Here is a 17,294-nt window from a genome sequence, read left to right as displayed (position 1 = left end):
CGTCGGAGGGAATGCCTTGGGTAGTGAGCTCGTCCAGCTTGGCCTGGCGCTGCAGCTCGGTGACTCGGAGAGCGGGCATGTCACAGTCGATCCACTTGTGGACATTGTCGACCATCTTGTCTCGGGCGAGGATTCTCACATGGTGTGAGAGGAGATGGAGGGCCCGGAAGCGGTCCTGGTCGCTGCTGTACCGAAACTCGTCCAGGACGTGGCCAAAGTCTGGATAGAGGAACTCGAGATCGGCCTTGGGTGGAGTCTGCCCTGGTTTCTCGAAGAGCTCGAGACAAGCCTCGATGGCTTCGTGCTTGTGCTTGTTGGCTGGGAAGACGGCAGCGCAGAAGCGGCGAAGGAGTCGCCAGTAGGCCAGATCGAGGTGGGTGGTGCAGTTGGTGGCATAGGCATTGACAGCCAGTGTGAGAAGCTGACTGTGAGCACCATCAGGCAGACGAGGGGCCGGAGGCAGGTCTGCGTGCCGAGTGGTCTGATAGTCGCGAAAGGAAGCAACCAGATGCTCGTTGTATTTCTTGGTGTCCCTGGCCGTCGAGAGGGCATCGGCCTCGACAATCGTGAAGCATTGGCGGATGAAAGCAGGGGTGGCCCTGGAGATGACGGGGACGGGAATATCCTGCTCGATGCACCGGAGGATGTGCAGGTTGAGCAGCCTGGATGCCTCGAACTGGATCTGGGTCATGGCCTCGACGGTGGCCTGGATCTTGTCGCGGAGAGCGGGATTGAGACAACAGCCATCCATCGTCTGCTTGAAGCAGCTGAACTGAGGGGCGGATGACCTTCCATCCACGAGAGGGACGACAGAACTCTTGAGGGGCCGGTATTTGGGACATTTGCTGGTGTTGCAACGTTCGTGATCGGTGCCATCGCACTGGCGACATCGCTTGCCGGTACTCGAGGAAGTAGATGGACCAGGCTCGGTGGGATCGACATCCATTGGATCTGCAGAAGCAGTGGTGGTGAGCGACGGAGCAACAGACGACCAAGCATGCGTGGGGTCAGAATACGAACCAGAGACAGGTTCCGACTGTGACTTGGCTTTCTTGGGCCTGGGTGGCCGAGGCTGGCCATCACCGGTACCCTTACGCTTCGGAGGCATGGGGGCAGAGGGTGCTGGGTGCCTGCCAGTGGTACTGGTCAGAGCAGAGACTTTTTTTATCGTACAATAGCGCGATGATCCGATCAAGGCGAGATGAGGGAAGAAAGCAGCAGGACGAAGGTGTGGCATTTATACCCGAGAGCAGGAGCCCGTCTTTGCGGGCTGGTTGGGGAAGTGACCCTGTTCAAAAATCGCCGAGAGGTTCAAGCCAGGGATGTGAGCGTGAGAAATGGCGGCTTGATTGGAGGGAACTCAACCCCAGAAGCGCATCGCTCGCTCAATCCAGCCGTGGGAAGACATCTGGAAGCACCCTCCGAACGGCAGGACTCAAACAGGGTCACCATCCCGATCCTTGAATCCCCTCGGATGCATTCAGCGCTGCTGCCTTCCTGTACTGATGCTTCACAATCCCAAAGAAGTTCTCGATGGGATTGAAGTCGGGTGAAGCAGGATGGGGTGAAGATCACTGACCATCCTCGGCGCTCGATGCAGTCCAGGACAGCCCTTGTCTTGTGCATGCTGACATTGTCCATCACAATCACAGTGTCGTCTGGGAAGCTCGCTCGCTCAAAGAACTCGACCATCGAGTGTGTCTTGAATGATGTGGGGATGTACATGCGATGCAGCACACCAGAGTGGTTGATGGCAAATGCAGCCGAGACGGACTTGTGCTTCATGTGATTGCGCTGGCGAAGCGGAGCACCCTTCGGTGAGTATCCGTAGAGAGGGAAAATGGATCTCCTGATCCCTGTCTCATCGACAAAGACGAATCGTCGTGGGTCGATGGAGCGGACCTGGTCCCTGAACTGTGCCACTCGCTCATCCAGTCGCTTGGACTTGTAGAGGTGTGTGGCTCTCTTGTGTGAGAGACCTGCTCGGTGGATGGCAGTGTGGCAGAGTGAGAGTGATACTTTCCTCTGGAGGATGGACTCGAGCTTGCATCGCAACACAGGACCAGTCTGGAACGGGTCCTGTTCAATCAGGGTGCGAATGACTGGACATGCCTGCTCGAAGAAAGTGGATCTGCGAGCTGGGACCCGGGATGGGTCATCCAGCTTGCATCCTCGGTGCCATCGATGGATGGTGCTCTTGGATACACTGAATATGGAGGCGACCTTACGCAGGCTATGGATGAGGGCGTAGCATCGCAATGCGGCGGTGCGAAAGTCGGATGTGTGGCGAATGGTCATGGCCAGCGCGCGATAACATTGGGTAACAAAATATTCGATCAATGGTCAAAAACCCGGGTGTCCCGTTTTTTATTGGATTGCCTGTAATGAACTGGGGCGGACACACATCCACCACCCACAATAAACACCCGTCTGGTGTACAAAGGGATTGATTGGCCATCCTATTGACACAGCCATGATGCTGCAGGTGCCCAATGAACTTTTGGGAGGGCTTTGATTGGTCGATTTGCTGCCGCTATCAGATGTCTGTGCTCGAAGTGACGTTGTCAGCAGTCGACTGGCTGATATTCGGCGGCCGGAGTGGGAGGATGCAAATGTTGAGAAGCGCAAGGATGTAGGAAGACGAAAGTCTCTCCTGGGAGTGGGTCGTCGTATCCTCAATGAAACGCCCAAGCTCGAAAGCAGCATCTCAGACTATCGAAATCTGCAACCTCGGAACGAAGACCGCGGGTCTTCACAATCGCCCTGCACACGGCGATCATGCTGCGTCGCCTATTCTCCAGTGGGTGTGGGTGCTCTTGGACACTCCGAAGATGGTCTTGGTCAGCAGACCATGTTACGAGACCACAGATCATTTGGTTGTCGATCCGAAAACTAGACATCCCAGTAACTGTAAGGCAGCTGGGGCATCCACTCCTAACAGCAATCGTGTTGAATTCCCGAGAAACATCCCTCGAGCAGACATCGCAGACTCGATTCAGAGCATGAAGCCACGACAGCATTATCAACAGCTACCAGCCAAATGAGCCACACATTGCCGGGGCCGGCAACGCCCTCGGGGCAACAAGCTTGATGATTTCTCGGATCTTGGCTAATGAGCCCGCTCGGCCCTACTTGACCAAGGGACGCACACCACTGCCGCTGCCGACAGTGAGGCGATCCGAGTACGACTGCATCTCCTGGAGGTAGGCGTTTGCCTCCTTGGAATCGAGATCCTGGGTCTTTGACTTTTTCGCCACCGAGTCGACGCTGACGACGACCTTTTTGCGCTTGCCCCGAGATTTCTAAAATGCCCAAAAGCCGCCGATGTCATGAGCCACGAGCAAAGGAGTCAGACCAGAGCTCGGATACGGCAGTCGAGCCTCGGGTCCGTTTGACTTCAGATCACTCGGATTCCACATCCTTTAAGCCTCCTCAGCTGCAGGGGCATCCAGCAGTTTACCGCGCCGGACGAATCAGGCCGCTTTTCACCCATGCAAGAGAATACGGAATAACTTACGAATGCAGAATCGAAACTCTTTTTCCTGGGTACACGACATCGTGCGGTGCAGGTGGTAGCGTAGTCGATCAGGATCGATGGAGGACATAGTATGGCAGCAGATCATGTGGGTTAGTCCTCGAAGGGCTCAAGTCTTCAAACACGGGGAGCCAACAGCAAACGACTCCGGCTCATTAGTAATCAGGTATCCCGCTGGAAGGGTGATCTTGGGATCTACGCAATCCAAAGGAAGGGCTCATAGCAGGGATCAGAGATACCGACGCTTGAAGCTCCTCCTTCTTCTTGGTTTCCTCGTCCTTTTCAACGAGCTGGCTTCGCTTGAACTGCCGCAGGAATGATCCGTCGTTGCTGAGTAATATATAATTGTGTTAATCGACACCAGCAACTTGGCCATCGGAGGCCGTGTGAGGCGGACTTGTCCCCGAAGCGGAAAGCGACAGGCCGACCATGAGAGCGCAAGCATGGAAAGCGACGGACGGGGCCAGGCTAGAAAGCTCACCTGAACTTGTTTACCGGCCCAGCCAAAGGCGATAATGCAGTCGGCGCCGCCGCTGATGAAGACTCGCTGCGTTCAGCCATGAGAGGCAATGGACGATCACCACGAAGCCGGTTGGGCTGTAAGATGTTGGCGAGCGAACGACTGCCCTCGAGCCCACGAGGAGGGAGCGGCAAAAAAATGGGCGGGGCCGGGAATGGATGCCCTCGGCCTGTGGCCTCGTCGCGAAACCCGCCCTGCTTTCGAAGCCCTCGGTGTTGGGGACGGGCTTACGGCTCTCTCATGGCTCTCGGCTGCATGGAGCATCTCGCTGTTGAGAAACTATTGATTCTGAGTGTGGGTACACATTTGTTTGGCAGTTGCCCAAAGACAAGTCTCTGTGGCTTGAGGCTCTCCAGCAGTTTCAAGCAGTTTCACCACCACCACCACCACCACCACCACCACCATCGTCAGAGGGAAGGTGATCTGTATGGGTTAATCAAAAAATGTGTGCGATCAGCGAGCTCCAGTACCCCGTGCGTGCTCATGCCATAGTTTATGGAGTCGGTGCAAATCGATCAATAGATTGTCACATCGATGCAGCCAAAGGACAGGCACGCAATGTGCAAGTCGATCTCGCCCATGGAGATCCACCGCAGGATCGATTAAATACGATATCGCAGGCAGACAGAATGAGGGGAGGGGCAGTGCTCCCGAGCTGATAATGGGCAGCATTCCACGGGATCGAGTTGGAACGCCGCAGTGCAGCACTACGGAATCGAAGGATTGTGAGTGGCCCGTGAGCGATGTAAATGCATTTGACGGACGTGTGTGTGTATTCAAGATCCAGGATGCTGTTGCCGCTGGCTATCAACACAGGATGCCGCGGTGCATTTCGTGAAGATTGAAGCTTATGATCGCGGGGGAGGGGGACCCGGTCTAAAGCCAGGAGGAGGACCGGGAGGGAATCTGAACGGAGGGCAAAGCATCAGATTAGATCAGTCAGATCGAATCCACAAGAGTCCAAAGATAGACCGCAGAACGACGATGTCTCCAAACACAACGATCCGAAAAGCAGACAGATAACTTACCCCGGTCGTGGAGGCACACCGCCCATTGGGAATCCAGGAGGAGGCCCACCCATGGGCATACCCTATAAATGGAGCAAGTAGTGGAATGCAGGGTTGGTCACACTCTCGGAAGCCAGATCAGCATAGGGACCGACAAGACACAACGGGACTTACGGGCGGAGGACGGAAGCCTGGTGGAGGCCCACCACGACCAAAGGGCGGCATGGGAGGGGCACCGCCCATCATAGGAGGACCAGGGCGCGGCGCAAGACCTCCAGGGCCGGGAGGGCCAGGCATGGGGGGACGTCCGTATGCGACGGGAGGGGCCACAAAGTTTCCTCGGCCAGCAGGTTGCATCTGCTGGATACCAGGGCCGCCAACACCGCGAACAGGGCCGGCAAGTGCTGTCGACATGGAGGGGAAGGTGCGATGGTGTTTGAGATGACAAGCGCTGGAGGTGGTGATAACAACGAACATTGGCGCGACGGCTTCGTGAGCGTCGAACACAATCTGTCGACAAGAGACTTACCGGCGGGAATACCAGCCGGGGCAGCAGCGATGGCCACGCCTCGCCCAGCGGAACGGGCCAGACCAGGGCCGCTGCTGGCTGCTTTTGACTTGCTTTCGTCTGCCGAGGGGAGACGGGCTTCGATACTTATGCTGACGATCGTTTCTCCACGCAGGACAACCAGTCCTAGAGTTCTTCTTTCTTCACGATCGGGCTGACCAGCCGGGACGGGTCCCTTTGGCTTGATCTTTCGAAACTCCTCGCAGTCCGAAAGCACCAGATTCATATGCTTGTCGAAGGCGAGCATTTGTCCGATCAAAGTCCTTCCATCCAAAATTGTGATTCTTAGCCGACAGTTGAGAAACTGCAGCATCTTTGATGTCTTTGAAATCGACTGGATGATCGATGCAAGCGGAACGGAGTGAGTTGAGACATGCGGGCAGGGACGCCAGTGGGGATGGATAACCGGAGTGCAGCGACCGCGCGGGGCGATATGACAGATGCTGGCGGATGACGCCAAGGCCGACCAATATAGGATCGGAGAATGGTTGAAGAGATCAACGACGGCACGCACCATGGCTGAGGCTGCTGGTCCACGGCACCACGGTGAACAGGAAGGTCGACGAGCGGCGGGCGTCGGGAGCAAACAGAGCCCGATCAGCGAAACTGCCGAGATCTCGTTGCGCCGCGGCACGGCCGTCCCAGCAAGAAAAGCGGCGAGGCAGGAGCTGGCTGGAGTGGGCTCGAGGGCGGCTGGAGCCAGCAACGTGACCACAGAACACGCAGCCACGAAGAAAAAAAGACGAAGGGCGACAGCAGCACGATCGGCCCAGATCAAGCACCGCGAGCCGCCTCGACAGACGAACACGCAAGCAGACGCACTCGACTCATTTGCATCGGAAGAGGTAGGCGACGGCAGCAGCTTTGAATCAGTGTGACGCACAGAGTGAGACGAGCTCAGGGTGAGATGCAGGACTGGAGCCTGGCCACAGGACGACACCAAGGCTGCCAGGACCGTTGCTCGTCATGCCCTGGAGAGGGAAATACGGCCACATGGGCATACATAACGGGAACAGCCAGGAAGCGGATATTTGGGGGACAAACTCGCGGCCGAAACCCAGCGAAGGGGGGGGGTGGAGAGCAACTTTTGAAACGAGGAGCATCTGTGCGAGATCACTGCCGAGATCCGGAGCCCAAATGAAAGAGGGCCATGAGAAACGAATAAGCTGCGGATGGATGCTGAAAGCGATCAAACAGCGATAGGACAAGTTCAAATGAGTGCCGAGCAATGATGCCAGCACCGGTATCGCAAGCGAAACTCGGTTCACTGCGCTGATCTCGGCGGTTTCCTTGGATTCGGAGCGAGCCGGCATTTCCGCGGACGGAAAATACCGACAGAAAACATAGCATCGCAGAACGGCACTAACGATCGAAACCTCCGACTCGGACCAACAGATCAGATCCACTACCATCAAACTCAGCAGCCGGACGCCGAACTTTCAAACCCAGAATGAGCGCCAACGTTGCCAATCTCTGTTCCCAGATTCAAAACAGCTTTCGTTGGCGATTTCGACGGATTGCCGTCCCTTACACCAATGTGAACCGATCGATTGCCCATATTCTGTACGATGAAGGGTTTATCTCATCCTACATGAGCGGTGACGACAAAGGGCCTTACCACACCGGTTCAGTAGTACCGGTGACACCAGACAACATCGCTCGTCGAAAAATCTGGATGGACCTCAAGTATCACGAGGGAGAGCCCGTCCTAAAGAAGATGTCAACGATTTCAAAGCCATCGCGCAAAGTATTTGCTTCGGTCCTTGAGCTCAAGGCGATCGCCTCTGCTCGACGAGCGTCGCCTCTGCTCCGTCCACAAGGAGTCGGCCACATTACGATACTGAAAACGAAGTATGGAATTCTGGAATTGAAAGACGCTCTGAGCAAGGAAGTCGGTGGTGAGGTTCTGTGTATGGCGGCTTGATGAAAAGCTGGTTGAGAAGCCGACCAAGGCAGGGGCGAATAATGCCAAATACATGGATCCTGAAAAACATACAACACAAATATGGAATCGCTGCCTCATGCCTGGAAGGTTCACAGCGGAAGCGTAGCGGCAAAGAGAGCCACTCTTGGAGACGAGGATGCAGCCAGCCGCATGACGCAACCAATTGCAGGGCGACTGGTAGGGTGACCGACGACGAACGGGCCGGTCCCAGATGTTGTTGGCCCGGATGTTGTTGGCCCAGATGTTGTTGGCCCAGAGCCAAATCGGCGTTGATGCTAAATCGCTTGGCTGTGATCCTCGGACGCGACGACCGACTTTGATCAACCCGGCCCCTATCGGACCACTCACCGGCCACAGGGCCACCAAGACCAAGCTTGTGGCAAACGATCGGACTCCGCACCGAAATATATAGACGGCGGAAACCAACACGGCATCGATCTCGGCACAGCGCCCAAAAACGAAGTGCGGGAATGTTAGGGTAGAGGTGTATCTAATAATCGGAGGGTGTATGTAGGCCAGGGCACTTTCAAATACGGGGAGCCGGAAGGCAGAAGCAAGAGCAGCTACATACACCAAGAATCGACAGCAAGTCCTTGAGAACAAAGCAACCGCCGGCAATCCACGATACCAAAACACGTACTCGCAGGCGAGATCAAAGTAGCAAGCGAACAAGCGAGCATCTCAAAAATCAAAATGCCTTTGGCAAGCAAGATCGAAACCGGCAGGCCAGCGGAAAGAAAAGGCAAAATATGATCGTCGTTGCGACAACTGCAGGGTTCGAACCTGCGCGGGCAAAGCCCATTGGATTTCAAGTCCAACGCCGTAACCACTTGGCTAAGCTGTCGTTAAAGATTATCTTTGCTCCCACCCAGGATCGAACTGGGGACCTTATCCGTGTGAAGGACACGTCATACCACTAGACCATAAGAGCTTGTCCGGAAATCGCGATTTCCATATATGACCCCTGGATAATCGCCACAGAATATTGCCTCTTGCTCCCAAATTCGTGTGGGTCGTTGCGTCTGGCGACCCCTACCTCCACCCGCCGCCTGTTGGCTCAGCCGTTCGGCCAGCCAACTATGGCGTAATGAGCATGTCTCCTGCTGTCTATTTTGTCCTGTCCTGTAACCTATCCATAGGTCGGTCAATGGGTGGGTCTTTATTAAGACTTTGCCTTAGCGTCCCTGGCGGGCTCTGGCACTGGGTGTGGGCTTTGCCAACCAGGACATTTTACAATCGTCACTGCGGCGATGTCAAGTTTCGCCGAACTCATCTATTCAGTGACAGTTTGGAATCTGCAGCTCCGACTTCCATGTCCAGACTTGTGCTGATGTATGCCTGTGGCATTACTTCCTCAGGCTCCTACTGTCGTGCGTGGCGTATCCGAGGGATTGGCGTCCACGACAGACATTCAGTTGCGATGTCATCCAACACCGCCACGACATCCAGCCAGATCGCTGGTCTGTTGTTGAGGATTCGTTCGCGTTTGGCTCGCCATTTGCTCAGTTTTTCCTGGTCGATGGTGGCTGGTCTTGCGGGCACTCGAGCCAGTTTGGGGAGTGCGTCGATTGCAAGGTCGATGTACGTGATGCCTTCGGGGATCCTCGCAGGATGTACATACTGCTCGAGACGGTTCTTGGCTCGGACACATTCCGACGCATGTTTCCTGTTCACGGGAACTTTGGGACCATTGGGTCCGGGCTTCCTGCACGCTCCATCAGGTTTGGGAGGGAAGCCTCCGACCCGCCAGAGAAACATTCTTCGGGCTTGAGCGACTGATATCACTGGCATCCGTGCGGTCAGGATAGGGTCTCCATCCCATTTGTAGGTGCCTGCGATCGACATCACCTTGCTTGGGGTTTCTTTCCTTTTCGTAGAAGCGCATAATCATTGCCTTCTTGATGGGAACGCCTGTTCCTGTCCCCTTCTCGAATAGGGCCGGTCTTGAATGCTCTGGGAAGGTTCTGTGCTGCTGTTCCAGCTCTTTCCAGGTGGCGTTTCCGGTCAGCTTGGAGAGGATCCTTTTGTTTGCATCCCTTGCTGGGAGCTCCGCAATGTGTCTGAGCACCTGCGACGTGAGGAAGCCTGGGTCGCCCTCTGCGATCGTACCAGCGGCCGAAGCACTTGATCGTCAGTACTTGTTTCCGAGTTGACATAGAGTATATCCCCGTGACCGCCTGTATCGCCGGCCCGGATATGTTGTGGCGGATGTTGAGGGCGGATCGAAGTGTCTCCATCATGCATCGTTGCAGATCGTTCATCGTGGGTCCGCTCAGATTGATGATGGCAAGGCCGTATTCCAGACGCGGTCGGACAAAGGTCTTGTATATCTTGACTATCAGTCCGGGGTAGATGGATTTGCTGAATATCCCGTGCTTTCTGAGCTCCTTGGTTTGAAGCTGGGCCTTGTGTTTGAGCTTGCTTGCATGGGCTTCCACGTCAATGCCTTCGGGGCCGAATTGCACCCCAAGATATTTGAAGGTGGAGCGGACAAACTCGAGCGGTGTGTTGTTGAGGATGACAGGTGCCGGGTTGGCCTCTGCCGTTGTGACTTCGCATTTGGCTGGCGCGAACATGTAATGATGCTCCGCCGCATGCGCTTCGGATATCCTGATGAGGCTCTGCAGGTCTGCGTGATCTTTTGCAATCAACGCCATATCATCGGCGTACATGACGTTGTTGATGATAAGATCTCCTATTCGTGGCGAGGCGATCGCCCGGAGACGTTGTGAGAGGTCGTCCATGAAGAGGCTGTAAAGGGTGGGAGAGAGGACCGATCCTTGCAGCAGCCCCGTCTCAAGCCAGTATGGCTTGGAGCTGGTGCCGCTCACCAGGACGGTGGTGCTCACGTCGTCAAAGAGAGCACGGAGGATGCGGACCGTGTGCGCGGGAACGTTCCGGTTCTCGAGCTTGGGCCAGAGCAGCTGACGATCGACCGAGTCGTAAGCGGCCTTGATGTCCATAAAGGCAATCCACGGAGTGTGTCCGTCGTTCATCATCATTTTAACAATGGTGTCGAGTGCAAAGACCTGGTCCTAGGGTCCCTCTGTTGTTGCGGAAGCCTCCTTGGGAGATGTCGATGGCGCCCATCTCCTGCTGCAGTCGGCTGTGAATGATTCGTTCAAAGACCTTTCGGACGACCTGCAGAAGCGATATTGGCCTGTAGGTCTTGATGTCGGCTTCTTCGCCCTTCTTCTTCCAGATCGGGTGGTTGGTGGCGACATTCCACTCTCGAGGAACGACGCCGGTCCATAGGCACCAGCTGAAAAGCTGACACAGCCATTCGGAGACGTGATCTGTGACCGGGTGCAGGAGCACGGCGCTGATCCCGTCCGAGCCGGGTGCCTTGCGCTTGCCCGTGTGCTTTATGGCAGACCGTACTTCATTTGCGGTGATTTCGTGGGCACTGGTTCGGCTGAGCAACACCTCTCGTGGTAACGGGGTGTTGTTTTTCTCTTGGACACGGTGGCGACTGGAGACATTACCAAAGTGCGTTCGGTATCGCTCCATGCTCTCCTGATCGTTTGGGAGGATCGACTGGTTGAAATAGCCACTCCTGATCTTGTTCCTCTTGCTGATTTCTTTGAGCAGATCGGTGTCTGATTTGGTCGAGAGGGACTGCGCCCAGGAGTTGTAAAAGTCTTGCTTTTGTATCCGGATCCGTTGTTTCAGGACGCTGTTCCAGTGCCTGTAGTCGGCCATGGCCCGCAGCTGCAGCCTTGAGCCTTGCGGCAGCTGGTTGATCAGTCGATATGCCGCGTTCCGTCTTCTCTTGGCATCCACCATTTCCGGGGTCCAGAAGCCGTTTGCGGGGAGCCGGGCCGTTTTTCTTGCGCTTGCCAATCACGATGCTGGCAACCGTTGTGATGTGGTTTTGGATGATATTCCACCCTGACTCGACGAGGGCCACGGCTGCTTCGTACGCCATTGGTCCATCTTCTTGCGGCAGCCGGTTTCCCAGCCGAGTGATCTGTTCGACGACTGTCGGGTGGTGTTCTTGTATGGCCTCCGTGTACTGCTCGAGCACTTCCGGGTCCTCGAGCTTTTTTGTCCGCCACACGAGGATTGGTGGCCGTTTGGGCTGCTTCGCAACATCCCACTCGAGCTCCATTGCAACCACACGGTGGTCGGAGTTGCACGTATCGTTGAAGTGGACCAATGCCGACTTGATCTGGTTGATAAGGGCCGTGGACGCAAAGAACAAGTCGAGGACCGAGTTTTGCGTGTTTCGTCCCCTTGCGACGTGGGTCCAGTGTTGGCCATAGGGATTGGATGAGTCGACAAACTTCAAATGGCCTTCGTTGATGGCGCTCAAGAGTGGTCTGAGTCGGCCGTTGTATATTTCTGTATCCCTGGTCATTCTTCCCATGCGGGTGTTAAAGTCGCCCATGATCACCGAAGGGATGGGAGCGTCCGTCTTGGTGGTGTTGTTTTTGATCACCGAGACTGCTTCTCTGAACTTTCGCAGTTCAGTGGCGTCGGCCGAGAGTGCAGGTCTGAGGTAGAAGGAGCCAAAGACGATGCCTCGGAACTTGAACCAGATGCTCGTGTGATGAGGTCCAACGCGGAAGTTGCTAAAGTCTTCGAGGTTGGTGGTTTTCGGGTTCCGAATGAGGGCGATTCAGCCTTTGCCTCTTGCGAGGCCGTCAGCAGAGGTGTCCTCTTCCCGGGTTTCGAAAACTATGAGGTTCTTGTAAGGTCCGATGGATTGCTGTGGTTTGAGCCACGTTTCCTGCACCGTTATAAAGTCGAGGTCTTTTGCTTTTACCATTTCGATAACCTCGTGTATAGAGGTTTCAAGTCCGCAGACATTCAGGGTCGCGAACCTAATAGTGGGCGTAGGTTGGGGCTGCATCATTTGCGGGGAGGAGTGGTTCCTTCGCGTCCGCCTTTTTCTTGGCGGCCTGGTTTGTTGCGAGCCAGTTCCTTCGCCTTAGCAGTGATCTGCTCGGCGACGGCTGGGTTGTTCATCTTCCGTTGGTACAAGGTCGCCGTGAGGAGGTCATTGGATTCCGCACATATCCTGACAGCGCGTTCAATGAAGCTCTTGATTTGGAGCTTCTTGGACTCCTTCTCGGCCTCGGTGATCTTCGACACGTCCATGTGTGCGACTTCAGTGAATTTCATGTCCGTAATGTGCTTCAAGAATTCTTCTCTCGAGCTCTTGTCTCTGAGAACAAACTCACAGACGCTGTTGTTGACAAAGCTGATATTGAGAATCTGGTTGGTGGCAAAGCCCTTCTCCTTGAAAGCTTGTCTGATCGTGCGGTAGCTACCCCGAGGGATACCCTTGACGTAAACCCAAGCGGCGTTGTCCATCCTATCCTTTAAGGGTCCTTCCTCGACAGGGACCGAGGATCTGATCATCCTGAATGGCGTGGCAGTCTTGGGCACCAGCCACTTGCCGTCGGTGGGGTCACGGCCGCGGAGGATGGCGCCGATGGCCTCGTTCTTCTTGCCGGCATCGGCCTCCTGGTGGACTTTTTCGAGGGCCGCCAGCTTGCGCGCGTCGATTGTCTTGTTGTCTGGCTGCTTCTTGGCACCCCGCTGGGCGGCTGCTGCGTAGGATGTCGGAGCTGGGCGTTCCGAGATGGCCCGGGACGCATGCTCCAGCTCGGAGGCGAGCGTCTGCATGCACTCGGTGGCGCTCTGGGTCAGGGCCTTGATTCTAGCAGCTTCCTCGGGCTTGCTGAGGTCCAGCTTGGCGAGTTCTTCGTTAATCTTCTGAGCTTTCTTGAGAAGCTCACTCTGGATGTGCTGAAGCTGCTGTTGGGGACTCTGCTTCTTGCGCATGTCGGTGGCGCAGACGCGCTTCCCGACAGCCCCGGCACCGGCGAGGGAGGCCCGTTGTTCGAAAAGCTTCCATCCGGCTTCGTCATGGCGGGTCATCAGGCCCCAGAATACGAGGATGGAAAAATGCTTCCCGCATTCTTCCACCTTGGTGGCGGCGTCCGGGCTCATCAGCATGTTCTTGCAGACGACCGAGTGCTGGGCGTCGTCGATACGCCAGGCGGGGGGTTTGCTCCCTCTGCAACGGGAGCATTGCACTTGGTCTGCCTTCAGAGCGAAGACAAACCTGAATCTACGGTATGTAATGTCTTTGAAATCGACCGGGATGAAGTCCTGGTCGCTGAGAGTGTTGTTCTTGGCCTTCTCGATTCTCGAGAGGGCCCACATCTTTTCCTCAACCACGTCGGGCGGAGAAGCACTGGGCCCTCTCGATCCTCAAGAAGGCCAAGAGCAACACTCTCAACGACCAGGACTTCATCCCGGTCGATTTCAAAGACATTACATACCGTAGATTCAGGTTTGTCTTCGCCCTCAAGGCAGACCAAGTTCAATGCTCCCGTTGCAGAGGGAGCAAACCCCTCGCCTGGCGTATCGACGACGCCCAGCACTCGGTCGTCTGCAAGAACATGCTGATGAGCCAATGCCTCTGTGCTTGCCTCTTCCCCCGTTCCTTCGCTTCATCACCCCGTTCCGTCGCCCTGTTCCGTCAGCCTGTTCCGTCGCCCCTCCCACGCTGTCCCCATCGCAACCATGTCCGCCAATGCCCACCCCTCCATCGGTCCAACTCAGCCATCTCCCAGACCGTGCCCAGACATCTTCACCATAATCTGCTGCAACGACAGCTTCCAGCTCGCCCTCAGCCTCGCCGACATCGAGACCCTGCTCCTCGTCTGCAAGCGGGCCCAGCCACTCCTGGACTCCAAAGTGAATCGGCTTCGACACTGGTGCAAGGAGAACCGGCTGCACTCTCCAGACAGGCCGCTGCCGGATCTCATCTCTGCCAACGACTTGATTGCCATCTCGCTGCACTATGGCGGCCAAGAGACTGCCGACCGATCCTGGCTCGTTGCCTTGGCTGACCAGGGAAACCCTGCTGCGTCATATCTGCTGGCACGAATCCTGCAAGCCAATCTCGCTCACCGGCAGCCAGTGACTCGGTCCAAGCGGCGAGAAACACAACAAGAAATCGCCCAGCACCTGGAAACGGCTGCCAACGCAAAGCATCCAATGGCACAATTCCACCTGGCCCACTCCTACCGCAACGGACTCGGAGTCTTCCAAGACTACACCAAGGCCGTCGAGCTGTACCGCACACTTGCAGATCGTGGGATGCCTCAGGCTCAAATCGCCCTTGGCTGCTGCTATGAAGGCGGCGAGAGTGTCGACCAAGACTTTGACACAGCCATTGAGTGGCATTCCAAGGCCGCAGATCAAGGCAGTGAAGACGGTCGACTCCATATCGTGTTCTTCCGTGGCTGGCTCTCGTTCATCGGCCATGGTGTCAAACAGAGCGACGCCGATGCCTTCAACCGCTGGCAGGAGGTCAGCACTCAATCCACCGACCCGGTCATCAAGCCCATCGCCACGCACATGGTTGGGTGGATGCACTATCTCGGCCGGGGTACTGTGCGTGACGAGCAGAAGGGAGTCAAGATCATCCGGGAGAACAGATCGGATGAGTTTCCCTTGGGAGAAGAGGAGTGTCTCGCTGGTGAAAGTACGAACGTACGTCCCGACTCCAGCATCCTCGCATCTCGAAAATTCGTCGAGCTGTGCCAGCTGGGATCAGAGCAAGACTGGCTGTGTCGCCACCTCACTGCCGTGTGTCTGGTTCACGGAGTCGGAGTTCCGGAGGACCAAGTGACGGCCGCAGGCATCTTTGAGCAGCTCGCAAACGACGGTCATAATGACAGCCAGGTGCAGTTGAGAACAATGTATTTCTATGGTCGAGGAGTGGAGCCAAACCTCACAAAAGCATTCCAGTGGTGCCAACAAGCTGCAGACCAAAACAACTCCTTTGGACAGTGGATGCTGGGTACCTGTTATCGCCGGGATGACCCAATCTTCAAAGACTTGATCAAGGCCGCCCAGTGGTTCCACAAGTCGGCCGAACAGTGCAATCGGTATGGACAAGACTCTCTTGGCTACTGTTACCGATCTGGTGAGGGTGTGGCCAGAAATCTCCATACCTCCCGCTTCTGGTTCAATAAGGCCGAAGATCAAGGTATCCACCACGCTTGGCACAGAGTCAAAGTCGTTCATCGAGATTCCAACACCCGAAACAAACGAGTATGTCGGATTCAGTGATGACTGTACCCCCAATCAAATTTAACTGCACAGAGCAACCATTCAAGTTGCTTCATCTTGGTCTAGTCAACCTAAGTGCTGTGAAGATGCAAGGCTTGTTACAACCCTAAACGACACCTGCCTGGAACCTGGGTCATGTGTTCTCCCTGCTTGCCTCTCATATATAGCCTTCGACCCTCCAAGCCCCTGGTCTCCCCTGTCCTTCGTTATCTTGTTATGGTCGCCAATATATGTGTTTTCACGGTGACTACAGGCCTTAGATCACCCCCTCCGCCAGAGCCCTCGTAACAAGGCTGTTCCGATGATATAACACTGACTGAATATCGTTGTTGCGGGCGAACAATATATCCGAATCGCATAATAGCGGTATCTCAAAACATACCCATATACTGATAACTAAGTAACTAGGCTGCAGCTCGAGCGTAATTTTGTCAGAGCCAGAGGTTTCCCTCGGAAGGGTCGTCGTGACGACCCTCTTTGTGGTTCTGGATCCGATCATTGGGACTTTACTCCCCAGACTGCAGATGTCTTGCTTGGCTTGAGGTTCAAGTTGCCTGATTGGGTTCAATGCCCTCCTTTTGTCGTCAAAGCCCGCTGGCAAGATACCAAAATAGCGCACCAGCCGATCCGGTGCTTGAGCATCCCAGCGTGGTTCATGCAGCCGATCATATCCAAAAGCATCGTGCTGCCCATGCAGTCACAATGGCAGACGGCTCGACAGAGATCTTGTCGGGCGACACGGAGCTATTCCTGAACTTTGACAATGATGATCTCAGTGGCCGTGTTGGTGGCTAATGACGTTATATCAGCTATCGCTTACTGGCTATTGACTCGGCCGATTGGTGCTTTGATGCCTCTACCGATTGGTGCTTTGATGCCTCTACCGATTGTACTCACGACGGGTAAGATGTTGTGATGTACTTGTTGACTCGCCTGCTTTGGTGTCTTTCTCTTCCGACTTTGTGTCGGAGAATTCCGCAGGCTTTCTCTTTTCCATTTCCAAGTATCAAACATTGAATACAATCTGGATCCGAGTCGGAGAGCCATCGGGTCAGATAGTAGTGCGTCAGAAGGCGAAGGTCTCCCAGTTGACTTTTGTGGCTCTGTCGTCGATTTATCTCTCTCGGACGCACGTATATGTCGGTGGTGGACTAGGTCTTCCTTTGAACCTGGTTTGGGCGGTCGAATTTGTGTTGGAAGGGCGAGAGCATTTCCGGACGATCTCGGGATGGCGTGCATATTTGCAACAAGGCTGAGCAGACCTGTGGTAAAATGAGTGAAAAAGAATACGGTTTGTACAATCCGATCAAGTGAATATGCCCCCAAGTGTTAGCATCTGGCCTTAACTGGCGCTATACCTATCAAGAATGGATAGACTGTCAGCAAGAAGTCGGCCGATTCACACGGCAGATTCAATAGCATCGGATTCGCGATCGTGGCGCATATAGTGGCGTTTGATAAAATCAAGTGCGAGGAGGATAGACTGATGTAACACCTCGTGGCAAAGCAACTGACCTATCGATAGGTTACAGGACAGGACAAAATAGACAGCAGGAGACATGCTCATTACGCCATAGTTGGCTGGCCGAACGGCTGAGCCAACAGGCGGCGGGTGGAGGTAG

At 55.3% G+C, this 17,294-nt stretch overlaps 4 protein-coding genes and 2 non-coding genes across 6 annotated transcripts; 2 read left to right on the top strand and 4 right to left on the bottom strand.

Annotated features, from left to right (window-relative positions):
* Positions 1–3,128: 3,128 nt before the first annotated feature.
* BJ171DRAFT_471931 (uncharacterized protein) lies at positions 3,129–4,096 on the bottom strand (the record flags this gene model as incomplete). The annotated part of the gene is made up of 3 exons (XM_053108629.1): positions 3,129–3,302; positions 3,775–3,865; positions 4,017–4,096. The coding sequence occupies 3 exons, from the start codon at positions 4,094–4,096 to the stop codon at positions 3,129–3,131; spliced, it is 345 nt and encodes a 114-aa protein (XP_052970335.1).
* Positions 4,097–4,541: 445 nt separating this feature from the next.
* On the bottom strand, positions 4,542–6,238 carry BJ171DRAFT_490765 (small nuclear ribonucleoprotein-associated protein B). Its single transcript, XM_053109661.1, has 5 exons — positions 6,145–6,238; positions 5,592–5,964; positions 5,237–5,466; positions 5,084–5,145; positions 4,542–4,961 (listed from the first exon to the last, which is right to left on the bottom strand). The coding sequence occupies exons 1-5, from the start codon at positions 6,145–6,147 to the stop codon at positions 4,904–4,906; spliced, it is 726 nt and encodes a 241-aa protein (XP_052970334.1). The 5' UTR covers positions 6,148–6,238; the 3' UTR covers positions 4,542–4,903.
* Positions 6,239–7,080: 842 nt separating this feature from the next.
* BJ171DRAFT_578062 (ribosomal protein S8) lies at positions 7,081–8,495 on the top strand (the record flags this gene model as incomplete). Its single annotated transcript, XM_053113857.1, has 2 exons — positions 7,081–7,540; positions 8,350–8,495. The coding sequence occupies 2 exons, from the start codon at positions 7,081–7,083 to the stop codon at positions 8,493–8,495; spliced, it is 606 nt and encodes a 201-aa protein (XP_052970333.1).
* On the bottom strand, positions 8,338–8,419 carry BJ171DRAFT_t50. Its single transcript has one exon. It is a non-coding gene; the product is annotated as a tRNA-Ser (tRNA).
* On the bottom strand, positions 8,435–8,506 carry BJ171DRAFT_t49. Its single transcript has one exon. It is a non-coding gene; the product is annotated as a tRNA-Val (tRNA).
* Positions 8,507–13,809: 5,303 nt separating this feature from the next.
* BJ171DRAFT_565392 (uncharacterized protein) lies at positions 13,810–16,053 on the top strand. Its single transcript, XM_053113342.1, has 2 exons — positions 13,810–13,882; positions 14,076–16,053. Exon 2 carries the CDS (start codon positions 14,116–14,118, stop codon positions 15,670–15,672), a length of 1,557 nt encoding a protein of 518 aa, XP_052970332.1. The 5' UTR covers positions 13,810–13,882; positions 14,076–14,115; the 3' UTR covers positions 15,673–16,053.
* The last annotated feature ends 1,241 nt before the right edge of the window (positions 16,054–17,294 follow it).

The sequence above is a fragment of the Polychytrium aggregatum genome, assembly GCF_025602895.1.
Source record: "Polychytrium aggregatum strain JEL109 chromosome Unknown BJ171scaffold_5, whole genome shotgun sequence".
Taxonomy (NCBI): domain Eukaryota; kingdom Fungi; phylum Chytridiomycota; class Chytridiomycetes; order Polychytriales; genus Polychytrium; species Polychytrium aggregatum.
The sequence above is the reverse complement of the archived record's forward strand: the minus strand, read 5'-3'. Positions and strand labels throughout refer to the sequence as shown.